Source organism: Dermacentor variabilis, chromosome 4 (genome assembly GCF_050947875.1).
Source record: "Dermacentor variabilis isolate Ectoservices chromosome 4, ASM5094787v1, whole genome shotgun sequence".
Lineage (NCBI taxonomy): Eukaryota > Metazoa > Arthropoda > Arachnida > Ixodida > Ixodidae > Dermacentor > Dermacentor variabilis.
In genome coordinates this window covers 211,133,824-211,155,627 of record NC_134571.1, presented here as the reverse complement: position 1 = coordinate 211,155,627, position 21,804 = coordinate 211,133,824, and the positions used below count along the sequence as shown (strand labels likewise).

Here is a 21,804-nt window from a genome sequence, read left to right as displayed (position 1 = left end):
TTTTGTGATCGCTTTTCTTTTTTTCGTTTTTTTTTGCACAGATTGAAATAAACTGCTCCCTGGTGGACCGCAGATTAAAGTCTGCGCGGCTGTGGCTTTTCTTTGCTTTCACGCTAAAATAAAGACGAGATATCGACTCGCCGGAATGTTAGCTGGCCGAGGCAAATTGCCCCGGATGTTACTTGGTGCTGGTGCAATACGTGAGAAGGAAAAAAAGAAAAGTCGGTGTCGTATCTAAAGACATCATGCAGTGACGCTCGTATGCATGCATATAGATTGGTTTAGAAAAAAAAAAAGAACAGCAGCATTTTCGACCGAAATGCGCGTCATCGATTGCGATAGCTAAGCAGTAGACAGCCATCCGAAGCAAGGATAGTAGTTTTTTCAGCCGTACAATTTCATCAACAGTCGCTTACTGATTAAATTAACTCGAATGGTGGCACGTGCGCGCAGGCAAATTTAAACACATCTCACTCGATGATTCTAAATTGATTTGTTCTGACAATGGTGTGCCGTCGATACGAGCTAGCGCAGTCGCTAGCGTTTTTCTCTACACATTGTATCGGGGACAGTCACGCAGTGTCCATATGTCTCCTCGAGACCACGCTCATCACAGACAGCGTTGTCAGCCTTTTCAATGCGGAATGGAAACGATCTTGCCAAGGCTACTCCTAGCTCCACCCGGTAGAACAAGGTAACTTCGCGTCTGCTTAGTCCTGGTGGGATGCAGAGGTGGAGCGAACAGTGCTAGACCATGATCTGGTTATGAAGCACGACGTCGTGGGAGCCTACGGACCAATTTCGACCGCCTGTTGTTTTTGTAGCGTGCACCTAAATCTAAGGAAACCAGCGTTTCTGGATTTCGCCCCCACTGAAATGCAATGACCGCGGCCGTGATAGAATCCGCCACCTCCTTCCGCTTCCGCCGTGTGCAAAGTAGCAAACCGGACGCGCGTCTGGTTAACCTCTCTGCCTTTCCTCTCTTCTCACTCTCTCTCTGGCAACCTCGAGCTCAGCAGCGAAGTGCCAAAATCTATGGGCTACCGAGGCAGGTGCACCATCGTGACAATTTAGAAATTCTCCAGTAAGCACACTTGAAAGAAAAAGCAAGGACGTATAATAAAAACCAAGCATTGAATCAATTTTGGCAGCTAAAGTATTCTATTAAAATATTTTTTTTTTATTAAACGGCCTGACCCCACAGATATTGTTCTTGTAACTTCTATGGTTTACCAAGCCTCATCTAACGGCAATACTGTTAGTTTTCGTACTGCACGAGCATAATTTGCGTCTTCTTGAGCGTCTATTTAATGAAATATTGAACGAACAAACGAACGAACCAACAAATGAATGAATGAATGAATGAATGAATGAATGAATGAATGAATGAATGAATGAATGAATGAATGAATGAATGAATGAATGAAAATAACTCTTTTAGTCAGCTCACCGCGTTGGGCACCTGTCCGTCCTCCAGCTGCTTGCCGTAGTCCAGTGTGCCCTCCGGGTACTGCGAGAAAGAAAGGTGTGTCGAAGTCGTTGCAGTAACGGAGCCTGTGACACATTCTTCTATTGCGGTACCTGTTGTACGACAAGCTTTGGAATTTGACTATAATTGGGGGCACGCGCTGTGTGAAAGCTCATCTATAATATTCTTATTACTCATGCTCATGGTGAGTGGTGAGGGGCCGTTATTGGAGGAGGAAAACCGCGGTGGCTGGCTCATATGGATGGGGTACACCTTAACTAAGCGGTAAGGAAGCGAAGAATAAAGCGATGAGAAAGAGAAAAAGTTAGAAGAGAGCGGCGGAGGGTGCAGTTATTTGTAGTGGATCATATTGTTAAAAACTCAAGTTATCCTTTACTTCAACCCATTCCTTCGTCTTAAGTAATTTTATCATTTTACAGTGTTTTTTTTATTTCTTCTTGTTTATGCAAGACTGACTACTTTATTATATTAACACACAAATTTGTTTGATTCACAACCGTTTTATGTCATATTTTTGTTTATGCTCTTTGCCATCACACTTCCGCTCTAGTTGCGGCTTGTCAAGCCCCGTGGGATTTTGCCCACTGTTAAAGGGATCATCACCATCACCATCATCATGGTCAGCTCGATTGCGCAAGGCTCAGGAGTGCGCGGAAGTGGAAGAGAAAACAAAAAAAAACAATGAAGGAAATAAGGAGGCTGGAAAATAACTAGCGAAGAAAAGAAAACATTAAAAAGCAGGCAGTGGCGCTCAATATGCCACAATCATGGTCGAGGCGTCACCGGTGCTGAAGTTGTCGCAAACCCACATTATAGAAGTTCTCTAAACTTGTCGACGTACATCGAAGTATATCGTTGGTAGCGCGGTAACTTTGCTTCTGTGTGTCGGTTTAAGCAGTTGTAAAATGGGAGAAGTCGATTAGTAGGCAGGAGCAACAGGCAGAATGCATCGCATACTGAACATATACTCCGCAAAAAGCCAACAAGTTGCATCCCACGATGCGAATAACCGGCAAGGGAGCAAAGATTTACGACACAAATGACGTTTGCGAGATCTCCTAGTTCTCTGCTGGCGCCACCATTCCCCAAGCTCTGTACTGAATCTGGCGGTGACATAGGAAACGTAGCCTGCGGGAGTCAGCAGCGGGCCGGCGAGCATTTCCGCGGCTCTTTCATGGGTCCTCAATTCGGTGCTGCAACTTATCTACAGGAAACTCAGGACGGAATAAAATAAGCTGCAGAATGAGTGGCACAATCGAGGACGATGTGACTGCCCAGCTTGGAGCGGCAGATGTAGATGATGATGATAACTGACATCCCCTTTGAAACGTGGCGGTGACAAATGGTCACCTAGCCTGCTTGATTAATCAGGCACGCTATACAAGTGTTTCATTCTAGCATTGTATTGCGATAGCAAATACATGGGCACTCCAAGAGCATTACTACCGTCGGCGCCGCCGTTACGTATAAAGTCCAGGTACGACAAAATCGTCACCGCGCGCCGTGTGCTGCATGTGCGAGTGAAAGTGTGCGGGAGCGATCTGGCGATCGCGGCTCAATCTCGTGCGCGAGGAAGCGTGCCGTCTTCCGTCACGCGCAAGGCTCACCGGTGGGGGGGGGGGGGAGGGGAGGCTATGGAAGGGAAGGGGAGTTCTACTTAAAGCCCCTTAAGCTACGTAAAGTAGTGCCAGGCTTTGAAGAATGACGCCTCCTCCTCGCGTGCTCTGGCCAAAGCTGACGCCGCGTCGCTATTGGCCTTAGCATCACGTGGGCCCTCGCGCCGTGCATCAGCGCCATTTTTTCCCGAGAAGCGTCTACGGAGTGCCGAGGAGCGCATGTTGGCGCCGTTGCTACGCTTGAGCAGGGCAGGTGGCGCCACGGTCGACGAGGGAGCGTGAAAAAGAGGAGAAACGAGGAGGAGTGAAGGCGGAGGAGGAGAGTGTCGCTACTTCACGAAATTTAAGGGGTTTGAATTCTACTCTGGGCGGCCCGCACACGCCCGCCTGGGCCGCTGTATCTTGATGATGATGATGATGTATGGGGCTTTGTGGCGCAAGGGCCAGGTATGGCCAAAGAGCGCCATGTCTGTGCTAATGATTTTGCGGTGTAATTATGATTACTATGAAGTTCGTGTGAGGTGGCTGTAAAGAGGCCTTAAAATATACGCTCGAAAGTGCGTAAAATCTGTATGATAAAATTATGGCGATGACGTGTGACTTGTACTATGAACATTTAGATGCATTTAAAAAGAATGATACGATAGGTAAAATATATGTGATTGTGAAAAATCCATGAGCACTACTGCCTCCTTAGAGCCCTTGAAACACAAGGGCCTGGAGGCATGTGCTATGCAAAACAATTATCGCAGTGGCATCCTCGCAAGAGAGGAGGCGCTACGAATTCATGGGACTAATACCATGTAAGACCACATCTTTAAGATAAGCTAGCACTGTGTGTGTATTAAAAAGCGGTTCTGGACCAAGAAGCATTTCAGGATGAAGAGGAATGTGCTGTCGGTATGCTAATGAAAAAATGTCTTTTTCTCTCAGATTCGGCTTCCCGACACTCCAGGAGGACGTGGAGTACGGTCAGCCTCTCCCCGCATCTACCACAGGTTGGAGGCTCACTTCCGGTGAGTAGAAAATTATGGGTGCCGAACGTGTGTCCTATTCTGAGACGACAGAATGGGACATCTGTTCGGCGCGATTTTGTAGTAGACGGCCAAAATCCTAACTGTGGTTTTATCAGGTGGAGCTTATTATCCGTTTCCGCATCCCACATGTGTTGCCAGTGATCGCGCAGCCTCCTTCGCAAGAAAGGCCTCAGATCTGTGACAGGCACCTCAGAGGTAGGGTTAACAGCTTGCAATGTGATTGACGTGGCCATCTCGTCCGCCAGAACGTTACCTTCAATTCCCCTATGGCCAGGGACCCAGCATATTATGATATTCTGGTTAGATGAGTACGCTTTGCACAAGACCGAATATAGTTCATTAAATACGGGATTTTTATGTTTGCTGAGTGACATTAAGGCCTTCACGACGCTGAGAGAGTCTGTATAGATCGCTGCTTTTGGAAGTTTCGATTTTCTTATGTGCTTTACAGCAGAGAGTAGTGCGTAGGCCTCGGCCGTAAAGAGACTTGTTTCCGGATGCAGTACATCGGATTCCGAAAACGATGGGCCGACGGCTGCATAGGATACCCCGGCATTTGACTTCGAAGCGTCTGTGTAGAACTCTGCGCAGGAGTGCTTGTGCTGGAGTTCTAGGAAATGCATTCGGATTTCAGCCTCAGGAGCGTGCTTTGTAACTTTTATAAAGGATATGTCACATTGTATCACCTGCCATTCCCAAGGAGGTAAGAGCTTGGTTAGGTGCATTAAGCGATGCTCGAGGAGCGGGACATGCATTTCATCGCTAAGCTGCTTCACACGCAGCGAGAAAGGCTGTCTTATGGAGGGACGATTGCTGAAAAGTGTAGCACACGTCATATCGGTAACGTTATGAAAACATGGATGTTCAGGATTGGAGCGTACTTTAAGGAAACATGTAAAGCTAATGTATGATCTCTGTAGGTGGAGAGACCATTCACTTGATTCCACATATAGACTTTGTATGGGACTCGTTCTGAAAGCGCCAGTGGCCAGTCGGATTCCCAGATGGTGGACTGGGTCTAGCATCTTTAGCGCGCTCGGGGCGGCAGAGTTATACACAACGGCACCATAATCCAATCGAGACCGAATTAGGCTCTTGTATAGGTTCATTAAACACTTCCTATCACTACCCCATGTAGTCTGGGATAGAAGTTTCAATAAGTTCATTGTTTTCAGACACTTTTCTTTAAGATGTTTAATGTGTGGGACGAAAGTAAGTTTATTGTCGAGTATAACACCTAGAAATTTGTGCTCTTTGTTTACAGGTATCTGATGTCCACACATTTCTAAGCAAGGATCCGAGACCAGGCCTCTCTTCCTTGTGAACAACACACAAGAACTCTTTTGAGGATTGATTTTAAAACCATTTTTCTCTGCCCACCCTGACACCTTGTTCAAACCATGCTGTACCTGTCTCTCGCATACTTCGAGGTTACAGGATTTGAAGCCTATTTGAATGTCATCCACATAGACGGAATACAAAATGGCCGGGGGTAAGGAAGCACGAAGCGTTGTCATCTTAACAATAAAAAGTGTGCAACTGAGCACGCCTCCCTGGGGTACACCAGTTTCTTGTGTAAAAGGACGTGACAGCACATTGCCAACTTTCACCCGGAAGGTACGATTGGACAAGTAGCTTTTTATTACGTTGAGCATATTATCATGAATGCCCATTTCCGATAAGTCTCGCAAGATGTCGTATCGCCACGTTGTGTCATAAGCCTTTTCCATATCGAGAAATATCGAGAGGAAGAACTGTTTATGTATAAATGCGTCCCGGATATTTGTTTCAATACGTACAAGATGGTCGGTTGTGGAGCGCCCTTCTCGGAAGCCACACTGATAGGGATCAAGCATTTTGTTCTGTTCAAGGAAATGGATCAGTCGCCAATTTATCGTTTTTTCAAATACCTTACACATGCAACTTGTGAGGGCTATCGGGCGGTAGCTTGCCACTGATGAAGGATCTTTGCCTTGTTTTAGAACAGGGATCACAATGGCTTCTTTCCGTGCGGTCGGAAGGTACCCTGCGTCCCAGATAGTGTTGAAAAGTGTAAGTAGTGTCACTTGCGTGTCATTGTGTAAGTTTTTCAGCATTTCGTACATGATTCTATCAGATCCTGGTGCGGAGCTCTTGCATGCACTCAAGGCAGCTGTCAATTCGGCAATACTGAAAGGACGGTTGTAAGGCTCATTCTCTCGGCTTTTTCTTGTTAAAGGCTTACGTTCTTCTATTTCTTTATATATGAGAAAAGATTGCGAATAATTGTTTGAACTTGACTCGCTCTGAAAGTGCTCCGCAAGTGAGTCTGCCTGATCTTGCAGTGTATCCTTGTGTATTTACCAGGGGGAGTGAATATGTTTGTCGCCCTCTAATTCTATTTACCCTGTTCCAGACTTTGGCCTCGTCTGTAAACGAGTTAATGCTCGATAAATACTTCTGCCAGCTTTCTCTTCTGGCCAGTCGGCGGGTTCTCCTGCCTTGGGATTTTACTTGCTTAAAGTTGACTAGATTCTCTGCAGTGGGAGAAGCGCGCAGCAACCCCCACGCTTTGTTTTGTTTCTTACGAGCGATCCTGCAGTCTTCGTTCCACCATGGGACCCGCCGTTTACGTGCCAAGCCATGTGCTTCTGATATGCATTTAGATGCCATGTCTATAATGAAGGCTGTGAGATACTGCACAGCAGCATCAATTCCTAAACAAGACATGTCATTCCATGAGATATTAGTTAAGTTTCGGAACTTCTCCCAGTCGGCTGTATCGATCTTCCACCTAGGAGCCTGTGGTAGACATTCTTTTTCTTTATGTGTTTTTAGCAGTATGGGGAAGTGGTCGCTTCCGTAAGGATTCTTGGTGACCTCCCATTCGAGTTCAGACAGCATACAAGGGGAAACTAGGCTGAGGTCAATTGAAGAAAATGTTCTGTTTGCGAGAGAATAATATGTGGGTGTCTTCTTATTCAGCAGACACGCACCGGACGAAAGAAGGAACTGTTCAACGAGGCAACCTCGCGCATCGATACGAGAGTCTCCCCACAGGCTGCTGTGCGCATTGAAATCCCCAAGCACAACGTAAGGTTCTGGCAATTCGTCTATGAAGGACTGAAATTCATGTTTAGTTAATTTGTAATGGGGGGTATGTAGAGCGAGCAGACAGTGATAAGTTTGTTGAGGAGAACAGCACGAACCGCCACTGCCTCAAGGGGCGTTTGTAGCTGCAAACGTTGACACGCTATGCCTTTCTGAATAACAATGGCAACACCGCCCGATGATGCGAGAGCATCATCGCGATATCTGCGAAACGTAACATACTGTAGCAGGAAATTTGTGTGTTTAGATTTTAAGTGTGTTTCCTGTAGACACAGCACTTTTGGATTGTGTTTGTGGATGAGTTCCTGCACGTCATCAAGGTTTCTAAGAAGGCCTCTGACGTTCCATTGAATTATTTGTGTATCCATATTGGAGGTCAATAAGTGCTGTGTGTACAGAAACAGAAGTAGTGATTATGGAAATTACAGAGATTAAATTACAGAGCCCTTTCGAGGCCCTGTAACGGGAGTTCTGCCCTTTCTGGAGCGTTCGAGGGAGCCTCGCCGCTCCTTAGGCGCTTGATGCGCCTTGAGGATAGGTGTAGTGTCCATTGCCTCTTGTGAGGCGCCGGACACGTGCTCTTGCGAGAAAGAAGTCACCAGGGAGAGTCCCGCCTAGGAGGGCAAGACCTCTGCGCCCACCAGTCCGGAGGTCGATGGGGCTCCCTGGGGGATTTGGCTGCGCCGGCTGTTGCCAGCGCTGGATGGGACCTGGGAGGTTGAGGCAGCCTCGGCTGCGCACACCTTCGGGGTCGATGGTCCCTTCTCCTCGGTTGGCGGAGCAGCGCTAGCTGCAACCGCCGCGGGGGCAGACGGCGTAACTGGCGACTCACTGACTGTGGGTCGGACAGCCACCGGAAGCCTTTGTGTCGCTGCCCCCTGACGCGTCACATCGACAAAGCTTTTCTTGGGCAGGTATGAAACCCGCCTGCGTGCCTCTTTGAAAGATATGTTTTCTTTAACCTTGATTGTAACTATTTCTTTTTCTTTTTTCCATGATGGACAGGACCGCGAGTACGCGGCATGTTCCCCATCACAGTTCACGCAGTGGAGAGAGTTCTCACAAGCTTCAGAGGTGTGTTCGTGGGCACTGCATTTCGCACAGGTTTGGCGGCCTCGGCAGCTCTGCGAGCTGTGGCCGAAACGTTGGCATTTGAAGCATCTCAGGGGGTTTGGCACATATGGCCTAACACGAAGCTTGATGTACCCGGCCTCGACAGACTCGGGCAGATTACTTGAGTAGAAAGTCAATATAAGGTGTTTTGTCTTGATTTCTTTGCTGTCACGCCTGATCTTAATTCTTTTAACATTGATAACATTCTGGTCACTGAAGCCCTCCAAGAGTTCATCCTCAGTGAGCTCCAGCAAGTCATCGTCCGAGACAACACCGCGGCTGGTGTTCATCGTACGGTGCGGGGTTGCAATTACTTGGGTTTCCCCAAACGACACTAGTTTTGTCAATTTCTCATATTGTTTCTGATCGCGGAGCTCCAAGAGGAGATCACCGCTTGCCATCCTCGACGCCTTATAACCTGGACCAAAGACTTCAGTCAATGTCTTAGAAACAAGGAATGGCGAGATAGTTCGCACTGGTTTAGCTGGTTTTTCAGAGTGGATCACGTGAAAACGAGGGAAGGATTCTTTTTGCCGACCAAAAAACGAATACATCATCGGTGCGCCCTCTTTCTGAGGGCGATCAGGAAGCGGAGGGAAAGAGGTTGCCATAAAGGGATTGAATTTTCGGCAATAATGCCAGCCACCCACCGGGGAGTCCTACAAGGGGACGCTACAGGGACTGTAAGAACAGGTCCTGCAAACGCCAGCTGTACGTTATCACTATAACCAAATATGAGATAAGCTAGGTTGGTTATTCACACAAGGTTAACCCTTGCTGCCTGGAAAATTGGAAGTGAGAGGAAGATAGGAGAAGACAGGAAAGATGGAAAGTAAGAAAAAGACGAAGGTTGGAGGGAGAGCGAGAGACAGGAAAAGGCAACTACCGATTTCTCCCGGGTGGGTCACTCCGGGGGTGCCGTCTACGTGAAGCAGAGGCCAAAGAGGTGTGTTGCCTCCGCCGGGGGGCCTTAAAGGTCCTAACACCCGGCATCGGCTCAACCTCCAGGATACCCCTTTCCCCGGACACGGCTAAGCCGCGCACGGCTACACGCGGGAGGGTCCAAGCCTCGTGTGCTCGGGTACGTGGTGTCACAACACACCAAACGCCTGCTGACGCAGACGCCCCTGCGGGAGGCCGCTGTATCTTCAAAGCCATTAGCGATGTGGACAAGTCCCACCGTGGCTAGGGAGGGGGAAGGGAGGGGGGGGTTACTCGGAGCGGCGCGGTCGGCCGCGCGCACGTTCCTGGGCCGTTATACATGTCCTCAAAGCCATCTGCGACGTGCGCAGTCCGTCGCGCGCCATGTTTTTGCTTATTTCGCCTTGATGCGAGCGGCAGCACGAAGGTCAATTCTGTCGATGCAGCTGCCGCGCTTACTCACTCCAGCATTTTACGGCGAGTTTCCGCGGTAATTGAGTGAGATGTGCTCATGTTGGCTTGTGTGCGCGTGGCACCTCGCTTGTGAATTTTGTTGAGATGCCTGTGTTTAAAAATGTTTGCGGCTGATAAGACTACTATCCTCATGTTGGCTTGTGTGCGCGTGGCACCACGCTTGTGAATTTTGTTGAGATGCCTGTGTTTAAAAATTTTTGCGGCTGATAAGACTACTCTTCTTACTTAGTATAGCTGTCCACTAATTTGCTGTTGCGATCGATGCTTTCCCTTTCGGGCGAAATTGCGAATGTTTCCGTATACATCTCATCTTCTTTTTTTCTTCCTCAAAACTTCTCCTTCAACCTTGTAGCGCTACCTATGACTGTAACGGATCCGGCCGTATCAATATTCTACCTCCCTTTTTTTTACCGATAATATAAACGCATCTTCTTTATTTCTTCTGCTGACCAGTTGATGCTTCCGTCCATTTATATCCGAGCGCTTCTCGAAAGTGCACGGGTGCCTACGGTTCTCACTGGGTGAATCCCTTCAAATTTTATTAGCATGTGCTGCGTATTCGCCTGATTTTCGCTGGAGCATACGCATGCCTCATCTTGGTGCGAATATTTGCTCGGGTATGTTTTTGTCCTTAGGCAACCAATTCGAGCCTCAAATAGCAAGGCACTGCCCTTTGTGTGTTCGTACACATTCTCCCTTCTAATCTTTTTCTTCTCGTTCTTGCAAAACGCCATTGTGCTTTTGTTTCCATTCTTTGCATACAATTTACTGTCTCCTTTCCTCTTACTTTCTTTCTGAGGACTCCTGGTTGTCTATTTACACGTTCAGTAACCCTGCACTTGATTTACAACTTCCTTGGCCTCTTACTCCATTCTGTGTCCATGTCTTCATGTACACATACTTGTGCGTTTTAGCTGCCCACTTATTTTTGTCCATTTTGCTTGTCTTTCTTCAACACTAATTTTGCTCTGCGCTTCTCTGGCTTCAAAACAGGCCCGACCCACGTCAGCCTGCACTGCGTCCTTTGCGCTTTTACCGTGGTCTCCCAAAGCCAACCCGCCTACCGATCATCAGTTAACTTCCAGCCCCGTCAAGATATCCGATTTTTAGCACTGAATGGTATTTGCGAACGTTAGCGCTGGCACCATTACTCCGTTCCAGATTCCACGCACCACCTCATATTTATTGCAGCACGAAAGTGCTCTATGTCTTATTATTGCAGAATTCCGCTCCCTCTTTATTTTCACAATCTCTTGGTGGGTGCTTGAGTAAGTTTTTCCTTCGTTTATGTATACGCCCAGGTATGTATATTGCGCGACTGTGGGTATGAGTTGCGGTTGAATTTATAACACGTACTTTTTCTAAAAATCGCTTGTATTGTCCGCTAGTAGCACTATGTCGTCCGCATACATCAGTCCGGAAACCTTCTGTTGCACCATTTGTCAATTATGTATGTACGATAAATCAAGCTCTAATTCAGTGTTTTCCCGTGGTCATTCTGTGCGCATAACATAAAGCGTGAATAACAATGGAGACTCAATTAAATCTTGCTTTAGTCCTTGGTGAATTTTCAGCACTTCACTAAATTTTCGGCATTCCGATACAATTTGCACTCTGTTGTCTCTATATATCGCCCTCAGCCGCTCCACGAAATCGCCATCTATGTGCCCCGCAATAATTCACTATCTACGTAAGCGTAGGCTCCTTTAATATATATAAATGCGATTCATTAAGGTCTGTTCTGGGCAACTGAAATCTCTGTGCACTGAATTAGTACAAACGTATCCTCTAATCGTCTGCCTGGTCTCAACCAATTCAGTAGTTCGCCGAGTATGTCCTTTTTCTCCTCCCACTTCGGCAGTTCTAATTTCATGGCTTGCGTCGCCATTCTGTATATCCCCGATCGTTACTGTAACTGGCCTGTGCGAGCTCGTTTCCTTCTTATCTATCATCTTTGCCTTTGTAGATCCAACCAGAAATTTCTTCGTTTTAATCATTTGCTCTATGACATTAGTCCGCTCCGTAATACCTTGCTCTATGGACCGAGGTTTTCGATAAGTGGAATTGGGATTTCATCGGGTCCCATGCTCGTGTTATTAGGGACTTTTGTTACTGCTTTTTTCTGGTAAATGATTTTAAGCTAAATTTTGATATCTCAAGCTCCTCTGCTGTTGCTGGATCCGTTTGAGTCAGAACTACGCCTTCTTTTGTGCCAAAGTTATCCCTAATAACGTCTCTGATGTATTGCAGTGCGTCGCCTGCTTCGACTATGTTAGCATCTTCGTCCCTTATAGACACTTGCGAATTTTAGACTGCAATTCTTAGGCGCCCGTTCCTGCAGCAAGCGTCGGCGTGGTCCCTCGTAACCGAGCGAGAGAACACAGCGAAAGATGAAAACGAGCACGGAGCGCAGCGGGAGATGAAAGACGCGAGGAGGAAAGCGAAGGAGGAGGTCCAGCGGAACCATGAGGCGGAAATCGGAGGAGGAGGGTATGGCGAAAGGGTGAGTGGAAAAGCGTAGTACGGTGACCTGCAGTCGTCACCAAGCACCCGTAATCACGCGATCTGGTACGTCGCGTTGCTTTTCTGTATATGTAGCTTGCTTAGCCACAATAAACTCGTTGTTCGCCTAAGTGATGCCCTGGCTATGTGCTTCAGAGGGCCATCACAAAAGATATTCCACTGGATCCACAGCGCATTGCTGTCTATAAAAACGAATCAGGATTAGCGTTCAACATCATTTTTAATTGCCCAATAAGTGAAAATCCGGCGTCCGTAGCAGCAAAACGGCACCTACATTTCCATTGGCTGCGACTCGCCGTCATGAGCGCGCCTCGACGGAGCACAGCGGGCGAAACCGAACACCTGCTATCGCGCCTGGTTTGGCATGAAGGGAGAGGTCACCGACGCGACGCCACGTCACCAGCGCGCCTCTAGATTTGATGGTCTCGCAGTCGTGAGTCGGTGCACGGTCCGTGTCTCTCTCTCACTCCCACTAGGCTTAGCTGCTGCGCCCGCCTGCCGGCCTTGGTGGCCGTTGCTGCTTCCTCGGTCTCTCGTTGCACAGAACGTCGGTGGCATGCGGCCGTGGCCCCGCTGGCTGCTGCTGCTTGCTTTTTTGGGGCAACATGCACGTACCGCTATGGAGGCTGAAGCGTTTACACCGTCGGCGGCCGCAACCTCGGCAGTAGCGAAACGTGGCCGTCCACGCCAGTACACAGCGGACGAAGTAAGGGCGCGGAAGGATGCAGCAGAATGAGCGAAGTACACCATCGTCGTCAACTTTCCCGATACACGGTGGGCGGAACAAGCAGCGGCGCAAGGCGCTAGAAGGCAGCACGAAGCCATTCGGAAGCGCCAGGCGGAACCTCGATAACATGTCCCGCAACAAAACTCGAAAACATTCGCTGCAGCGCAAGACTAGTTGGACTATAATGGTTTCGCATTCACAACTCGTAAAAAGTGTCCAGGCGTCCTCAGATTTTTTCACTGTTTATGGCGCTCCCGTATGGCGGAGTCTTATTGCGAGTTGGATGCTTGGCCTCCACGTATGTATTTTCGAGAACGCATGTCCAGGTTTGTAGAAAGTAAGAAAGCACAAGAGTCTGTACAGGCGTGGCTGAGGAGGTGGGAACCATGGACAGCGCTCAACGTATTCTAGAGTACTCATTCCGGTAAGGTTGGCAGTATTTGTTTTATGCCGTGATGATATGCGGTGAGTGTTGGCGTGCCGTGATTTTCCATTAAGGCAGCGTACTTTCGTGAAAAAATATGAATCACAAAGGCTTTCGGTTAATCAGCTCCAAAGCAGCAATACTGATTTTTGCAAATACATTCCATCTCGTGCGTGCGTTTTTGGATCTAATAATCGTCGTGTAATCTAAAAATTTCACTCAGGGATAATCACATAGGAGATCTACATGCTCGCACAAACAAAGATACGCCTTGAAGCGCATGGCGCTGCAGTGCTTGCGATGCGCAGGCGCCGGTCCTACGATGAAACCTAGTGGCGCTGCCACTTGCGTGCACGTTGAGCTGCGCAAGAGACCTCCAGTTATCGCGTCATCGTAACGTCACTGCTGTGTTTAGAATCGCCACCGAAATTTCCGAACTCGAATTCAGTGCGGAGAGAACATATCAGCGGCATCCAAGTTCAAGCGTCTTCCCTGAAGGCTTGCAAGCAGTGCAAGTAGCACCCATAATTTCGAACAGGGTGATAAAAAACACGCAAAATAATTGTCACCCACTTTCGATATCGCCATTTTTTTTCTTCAAAAAGTATCGAAAAAAATTGGCCACGATTACCCTTCTTGGTAATGCAAGCTTTGAGCGCGGCCACTGCCTTATTTCAACAAGAGGCAACCGCATACAGAACACGCAGTGCCCAACGGAGGCGGTTTTGCGTTTCGGATTGGGCAGCACACAGCGCGATCCGCCGCTGTCGAGCAGGCGCTCCGGTGACGCGCCATATTATAGTGGGTCACCGCCGCGGAGAGGGGGGGGGATTAGCAATTATTATTTAATCTTTCTTCTGAGGTGGGGTGAGGAAACGGGTGGAGAACAGGGCTATTGAGTGGAGGTCACACACTCATTCACTCACAGACAGGCCTCAATGTGGCCGCACAAGGTTGGGGTGGGAAGTAGAAGTAGGGGATGAAACGCTACGTCTTTCGAGTAACCACAACTGCACTGTGCCGGTCAAGGGGAGGTATAGGGCAAGAGTGGAGGCGGGAGGACAGCTAGGCTCGAGCACTACCAGAAGCGACAAATGCCACCGAGGAATGCGCCCCGCCAACGGGGAAGCTACAGCCGTACAGCCATGCGACACGGAGACGGAGGGGCGGAGAGCCATGGATCGCGCGCGAGGCGGCAAGGAGTGCCCGCCGCCGGCAACGCGGCAGTGCCGCGACAGCGGGAAAAGGGATGGCGAGGGCGACGTGCACGGTGGCGGCGAGAGTCACCGCAACGGCGCTGCGCGAAGGAAGCGGACGAGAGGATAGGCAAGAACACGTGACTCGGCTTTGGAGGACAAGGGGAGAGCAAGACTCGCGCCGCGCACGAGCGATGGCAGCAGTCAACAGGGACAAAACAACAAAGACACAAAGGGCAAAGTAACACAGTTCAAAAAAGGTATTCGTCAATAGGCGTTTACACGCCTATGCAGCACATGATTCCCTCTAAAGTTAAGGTGCCCATTCATTAATTAGTGATAAGCAGTAACTCATTAGTTTTCTAAAAAAATTCAATATTGTAGCATTATCTGGTGCACAGCAGGCATGTCCAAACTAGAGAATCTGCATTTGCTCAAAAAAAAAAGAAAAAGAGCCGTTCGTTGCATTGCGAATGCGACGTTCTTTTTTCCCATACTAGCAAATTTTTCGGTAGTATGATGTCCTACCTTTGTTAGCGTTATGTAGTTATTGGTTACTTACAAGCTATCAGTCTTATTTAAAGCAAAATGAGAGCGTAATATTCTCCTTATCTAAGCTTCATGAAAACACTGAAATCCCACAAACGAGACACAAAGTGGTTTATACAAACACCTGGAACACACTTGTAAACTTATCTCTGAAAATTTCGAAGTATCTTTCAACTGAAACTCACAAATTAGGTTGTATTGCTAACAAGAATTGATGTATGTGGGGGTATGAAACGAGTACTGACACAAAATTTTGAAGTCGACTTAACGAGTGAGATCGAATTATGTGGGCGCACAAACATCATCTGCAAGATGTCAACGCCGAATATAGCTTAGTACATATTTAAAATCAATCTTAAAGTACGTGCGCGCAGCCAACCGCAAAACAAAGCACCTTGCGACAACCACATCAAGGAAGGATTGCAAACAACCGAGAAAACGCTGCGTCACAAGTTTGCGCTTGTTCGTTTGTGCGCGGAACGCTTGGGAGCAGTGCAATCATGACGTGCAAGTGGGCATGTCACATGGTGTTTTAATTTGTATTTCGCAGGTATGCGCAGTAAGCTTAAGAACACTAACACTTAATAGACAGAAAGACATAAACTGTTTATTGAGACGTGTTGCAAACCGCTCTGCAACTTTGTCATTGGAATTTTCTTCCTAGCTTGGTTGCTTCAGAAGTTGGTTAATTAATCTTGACTAATTATCTAATTAAGCAATATACAAAAGACAGCGTGACACACTACATTCAAAAGTGAGCAATATGCATTTCGTCGCGTCGTTTTAGTGCATCGGCATATTTTTAAACTCTGGCTAAATTTAGCTGAAACACCCTGTATATGTACAGTCAACAGCAAAAGTTTACGGGATGTGGTTTCCCCTTCAAATGTGAATTCCTGCACTGTTAAGGCATGACACTTCGTACTTAATGAATCACTGTGTAGGTGGCGAAGGCTACTACATATAATTTGAGGCTGTGTGACAGCGCTTTGCAAGAATTCAGCTTCTTGGCAGATCCTGCGTCCCGACAAGTTTTGCGGTTAACTGCACATACACAGAAGGAAACCATCTCGGTGCTAAACAAAAATGCATAGCCATATATATATATATATATATATATATATATATATATATATATATATATATATATATTTGCCGATATGCATCTGTTTAGAATTATGTGTTTTATGTTGTTGTATTTTTGTATGTGGGATGAACTGTTGGCACACCAAAAGGGCCGGGTCTCCATTTAAGCTCACTCATGGGAGCTTATTGTCCCGGCTTCTCCTGTCAAGGAAATAAAATTTGAATTTGAAATTTTAATCTTGCGATAACCTGAGGACGAATGTCTTTCGCCTGTTAGAAAATAAGCTCGAAGGCTGTGCCGTCCGCACTCTCTCAATCTGGCAATAAGGACTCCTCTCCGAGGAGTTTTTATTGCTAATAAAAACAACAAAACTCCAACAGTTCGCGCTCGGCACAGCTCGTGTGGGCAAACAGTGGGCGGCTGTCACTGACCGGCTTGAGGACCTCGGTGATGAAGTAGGTCTGCAGCCCCGCGAGCCGCAGCGCCTCCTCTCGGGAGCCTCCGTCTCCCGGTGCCACGGCAAACTCTCCGTTCAGGAAGCTCAGCGTGCGCTCCGAGATGTGCACGCGCCTGCGGGCGTTAGCCAAGCACATGGTCAATAAGTGAAGCACAGACTTCGTAGAACCAATGCATAAAAGGAGGTAATTTAGATAAAAAGCTCTTTTGTCATATATGTTCCTTCCTTTCTTTGAAGTATACGGATAAAAATATTGCGTCTTGACTACTCCCACCGAAGAATTAACAAAAAGCCAGCCCTCGACCCTTCGCTGTACGTAGCGTCCTTTGTAACCTGGAAAGGTCGACACCCTCGTCAGCATAGCCTATCTCTGTATTTTGCCAAAACTGACACATTCAAATACGGCTCTTTCCCAACCGCCATTGTTGTTTGGAATTGTCTAGACTACGCAATATGGCATGTCACCTTGGTTGTATTCCTGTAGTAATTACTTTGCGTTAATGAGTTGTTTCATTTTTATGTCTTCCCTGCTTCGATCTCGCGTCTCCAGTATTCAATACATAAATAAATAAATCACCGTACGACCATTGTTTCATGAGAGAGAAAAAGAGAGAGAGAGAGAAATGATTGGCTCATGATATTGACTTTTATAGTTTATTGCGTGAACTGAAGACAAACTAGTAAAGCGATGGAGCGAATGTTTTGTACAGGGCGACCTTGCTCACGGGTGGTAGAATCAACCGTGCGAGAAACACGATATAACATACATGGCACACAGCACCATATGCGCGTGCTCTCTCTCTCTCTCTCTCTGTACTTGTACTGTTCGCACAATATCATTATCTGCCTTGACAGTGGTTGTGCCCTTAGCGCAAGTGCTTGTTTCCTTACGGCTCATTGCCAAGGCATGCATATGACAGACATCAAATTTCTCCTAATTCCATAGCATTACTATGTCGTCAACATGAATAAGTAACTACAGCTTTATAGAGATGACAGTCGCAACGCCACGATGTGTGTTCATACATGTATTCACGCCAACCAAAATCTATCCAAAGGGCTCACGGACGAACGAATGCACACACACACACCTACACTGAAAAGCATACGCCCGTACAAAGACCCGCACACGCGCGCATACACACACACACGTACATACACACGCACACACACTACGCGCACACAAACATACACACATGCAGACGCACCCACGATACATATACACGCAAATGCACAAACACGCGCAAATCCGGACGTAGACATGCTATACGTACACATGAACAGGAGCATATATAGCCGTACGCACACACAAACACACACGCACATGGAATACACGCACGCACAATTACATACACATGCACAACCACACACAAACACACACGCCCATACAAACGCAAACACACACCCATGTACAGGCACAGACACTACACTCACATACAAGCACGAACATACACACTCACACACACTACACGTACAAACATAGGTGCGTGAAGTGTGTGCTCATATATACACATACACACACTAGACGCACATATAAACACACACATGCGCTTATGCACACACACACGCACACACACACACACACACCCATGCACACGCACCCTACACGCACACACGTACACATAAACACACACACGCACATGCGTACTACACACATTTATGTACACTGCACACTACGCACACACCGATGCGCACACACAAAAGCACGCGCACAGAGACCGACGTGAGACAAAGAATAAACAAGAAAAAATTTGAAAGAAAGAGATGATTGAGTTTGTTTTATAACTCCAGAAAACCGTATGCCCACTCACTAACACTACACCATTGGAAGGCCGCAAGTTACGCCTACTGCTACAATACATAAAGAGAATAACTAAAATAGCTCCCTAATTTCTGATTTAAGTAGCGTGACCGGGAATGCACTGCATACGCTACATCATGATTGTATTATTTTATTCATAAGTGAGCCGATTGCATCTTTTCTATGATGTGGATGATGCTGAGCGTCCGTGTGCTGCCTGACGCTAACGTTCGACGCGCTGAAGGGACGTGTGCCGGGGTCAGCGCATACGAACACGTGGACGATGGTACATTCTTGGGATCCTTCTAAGACGCGTTCTGAGCTGAATGATTATGTTCAGCTGGTTCATTTCAATATTCATTAATAATTCATGAAAATGGGTGCCAATGGAAGAAGGGGATCACGCGGTATCGGTAAAACTTCATGGCGACTCATAGCTCCAAAAAGTGAACTTTTGGTTGAGGGAATTACTCGCAAACGAAATATGTTTATGCCAGCAGCACAGAAACTAGTGTCATACCAAGTATGACACTAGTAAAATTAAAGAAACGCAAGAAAGACAGAAATAAAGATGTAAACGCATGCGACTGTGTCGGCACAGCCGGCATAAAGTCTACTGTTAAAATCATGCACATAGAAGCACGCACTAATGGAACCGTATCGTTCATTACTTGAGAGAAACCACTTTCCATTCCGAGTGATAATCTGGGAATAATCTTTGAAGCGTGAATCAGGTACTGTCAAAAATGTGTCCAATGCTACATGTTACTGAACTTCGGTCAGACATTTACAAGTCTGGGAGCCCGCGTGTGCGTATGGTATAGGTGCACGTATCAAACGCTGTTCGCACCTGTGGAGCTCGGTAGCAAGCTTAAGCGTGACTCGGTGAGCACAATACTTCTTTTGTGGTATTGTAGGCTTACTCGTGCACCGGAAGTAATTTTGTGCTTGGAATCGAGTACACTTGCATGGCCATATCAAGCGTCGTTCTTATCAGCATTTCATAAAGGCACATGAGCCATCATCGAGTCTGGACATTCACGAATCTGAGCTCGCACAATCGCTCGGTAACGACATCGGCTACTCACACACGATAAAGCGCCTAATGACGCTTGGCGCAGCTTGCGATGTCGGCGTGGGTCTAATGAGCCGTAGCGTAGGCACGGTACGTAGTGTAGAGGGCGAGCTGTGGTAGATATGAACACGAGCCTCGGCCACAGCACCGAAACCAATAGGTACGTGAATCGTGAACGAAAGGGACTCGGAGGGGAGTCGAATATTATACAATGCACCAGAAACGAACATTTACTGGCAGTGTGCAGCGAATTTAGTAGCGCTTTTGCACATTGCGCGTCCATTCGAGTAGATCACGCTAATGCGACGAAGCCAAACAAAAGCATTGATCATTTGATCATGCCCGCTGACAACAGTTTAATAACTGGCGAAGAATGGGAAGTTAAGGTTTTTCGCTTCATTACAGCCGGCTCCCGAGACACATATAAAAAACTGAGACTGAGTAACTAGAAAAACTAGGCAGAAAGCGCTGGCGTGAGTTTTGATTCTCAGTATCGTCCCTTTCGCCACAGCCCATATTTTGGACCATTATGCACTCTCTAAGTGGACAGGTGACTCAGCAGCAGCCATTTAAGGCTCTAGTGCTGCCACAGAATGTGTCGGAGATAACCTTTGCACATCAGTTTTGCATTTCGATTACACGACCTGGTACAGCAGTGATCACATAAGAGTTCCTTAACTCTCTTCAAGAAATTAAAATAATAATATACTCAGCTGTCACTGAGAACCATCCGTATCCTGATCCACCGTTTTCTCTCATGGAGCTAGAGCATGCTCTCGCTTTGTACCGCCTAAACACAAATGCAGGACAAGCAGAATAACTTACTGGGCTTTGAGAAACCTCGGCACTGCAGAGACTAACGCTTTGTTGTAAGTACTTAATGATATATAGATATCGAAATGTCTCACCACATTCCAGGAATTCGCAAGAGTAGTTACCGTGCTTAAATCTGGCACTAGAGAAAAAATTATGTGCAGAAAGGCAGGGAAGTTGGTCTCAGCTTTAACTTGTTCTGACCCGCTACTCTACACTGGGGAAAAGGGACGGGGAGGAAAAGGGCTGATTAATGACGATGATGGTGATATGATGAGGAGGTGCGTATATACAAGTTCACAACGTTGTGGTATCTCTAAAGCCATGCGTCCTGCCCAGTGGCTTGTAGAAGGGGATACCAGTTCCTTTAGACTCGTTTCGCGCTGTGAGCCTCACGAGGGGCCTTTGCAAGCTAATAGAAAAGATGGCCGATGTTAGACTGCAATGGTGGTTGGAATATATTCAGTTTCCCCAACATGGCTGACTTCCACATGCGCAGGTGTGTACTATGGATGCGATTATTGATCTCGGGACGTAAGTGGAAGATGAACGCAGCTGCGGTAGAATAACCATTAATGTATTCCTGGACATTGAGTGGGCGTTCCACAGAACCAGTCTGTAATCACTGGGTTGCTTCAATTAGGCATGTGTGTTAGAACTTGAGATGCATTGCGGGGTTGTCGACGAACTATAAAATATTTATAAACAATGCTGATGGCAGAATCGCAGAACGGCGAGTTAAGCAAGGCGTTCCACATGGGAGTGTGCTTAGTTCATTCCTGTTTAATAGTGCAACGGCTCAGCTGCCCCGTATTTTATATGACTCTCTCTGCTGTTCCCTTAAACGCAGATTACTTGTGCATGTGGTCATCAGGAACATGGAATTCAGCAAAGCCTTCAATAAGGACTAGACGCCATAAATACGTTATCGAAAATCGAAGGTATAGCACCTGTCCCCGGAGAAATCTGCGTCCTCCCATTTACCATGAAATGCGTGAAGCGCTTCGAGTTTTATTACATTCTAAGTGTGTACAACTGATTTGACAGCACGCGTCTTTAGGTGTGGTGCTTGACTCACGGTTGGCATGGAGTCCGCAAATCAAAGCGCTCGAAGAACTAGTAAATTCTCTCATTAACATCTTCCGTAGAACTGCAAGCATCAAATGGGGAGGCACGACATCATCTTTAATACGTGTACACTGTGCACTCTTTAAGCCAAGGGTTGTATACTCCGCTAAAGGCCTACATGGCCTGTTACACAACTCAGAATAAAAAAAAAACATTCAGCGACTCTTAGCCAGAAGCTCACGTATGTGCTTAGGCGTTCCCGTGGCACCCGCGAGTTCTCTAGTTATGCCGAGTTCCGCCAGCCCTCTTTCCAGGCACTGTGATTTACGGAGACGTGCTGTCAC

General features: G+C 47.1%; 1 protein-coding gene across 3 annotated transcripts in view; it reads right to left on the bottom strand.

Annotated features, from left to right (window-relative positions):
* Positions 1–21,804, bottom strand: part of LOC142580095 (adenylate cyclase type 3-like) — a 416,897-nt gene that overhangs the window by 141,958 nt on the left and 253,135 nt on the right. For all 3 annotated transcript variants that reach the window (XM_075690881.1, XM_075690880.1, XM_075690883.1), the window contains 2 exons: positions 16,678–16,816; positions 1,451–1,510 (listed from right to left, as the gene is read on the bottom strand). In XM_075690881.1, the coding sequence (XP_075546996.1) occupies positions 1,451–1,510; positions 16,678–16,816 (199 nt within the window). The remainder of the gene's footprint in view (positions 1–1,450; positions 1,511–16,677; positions 16,817–21,804) is intronic.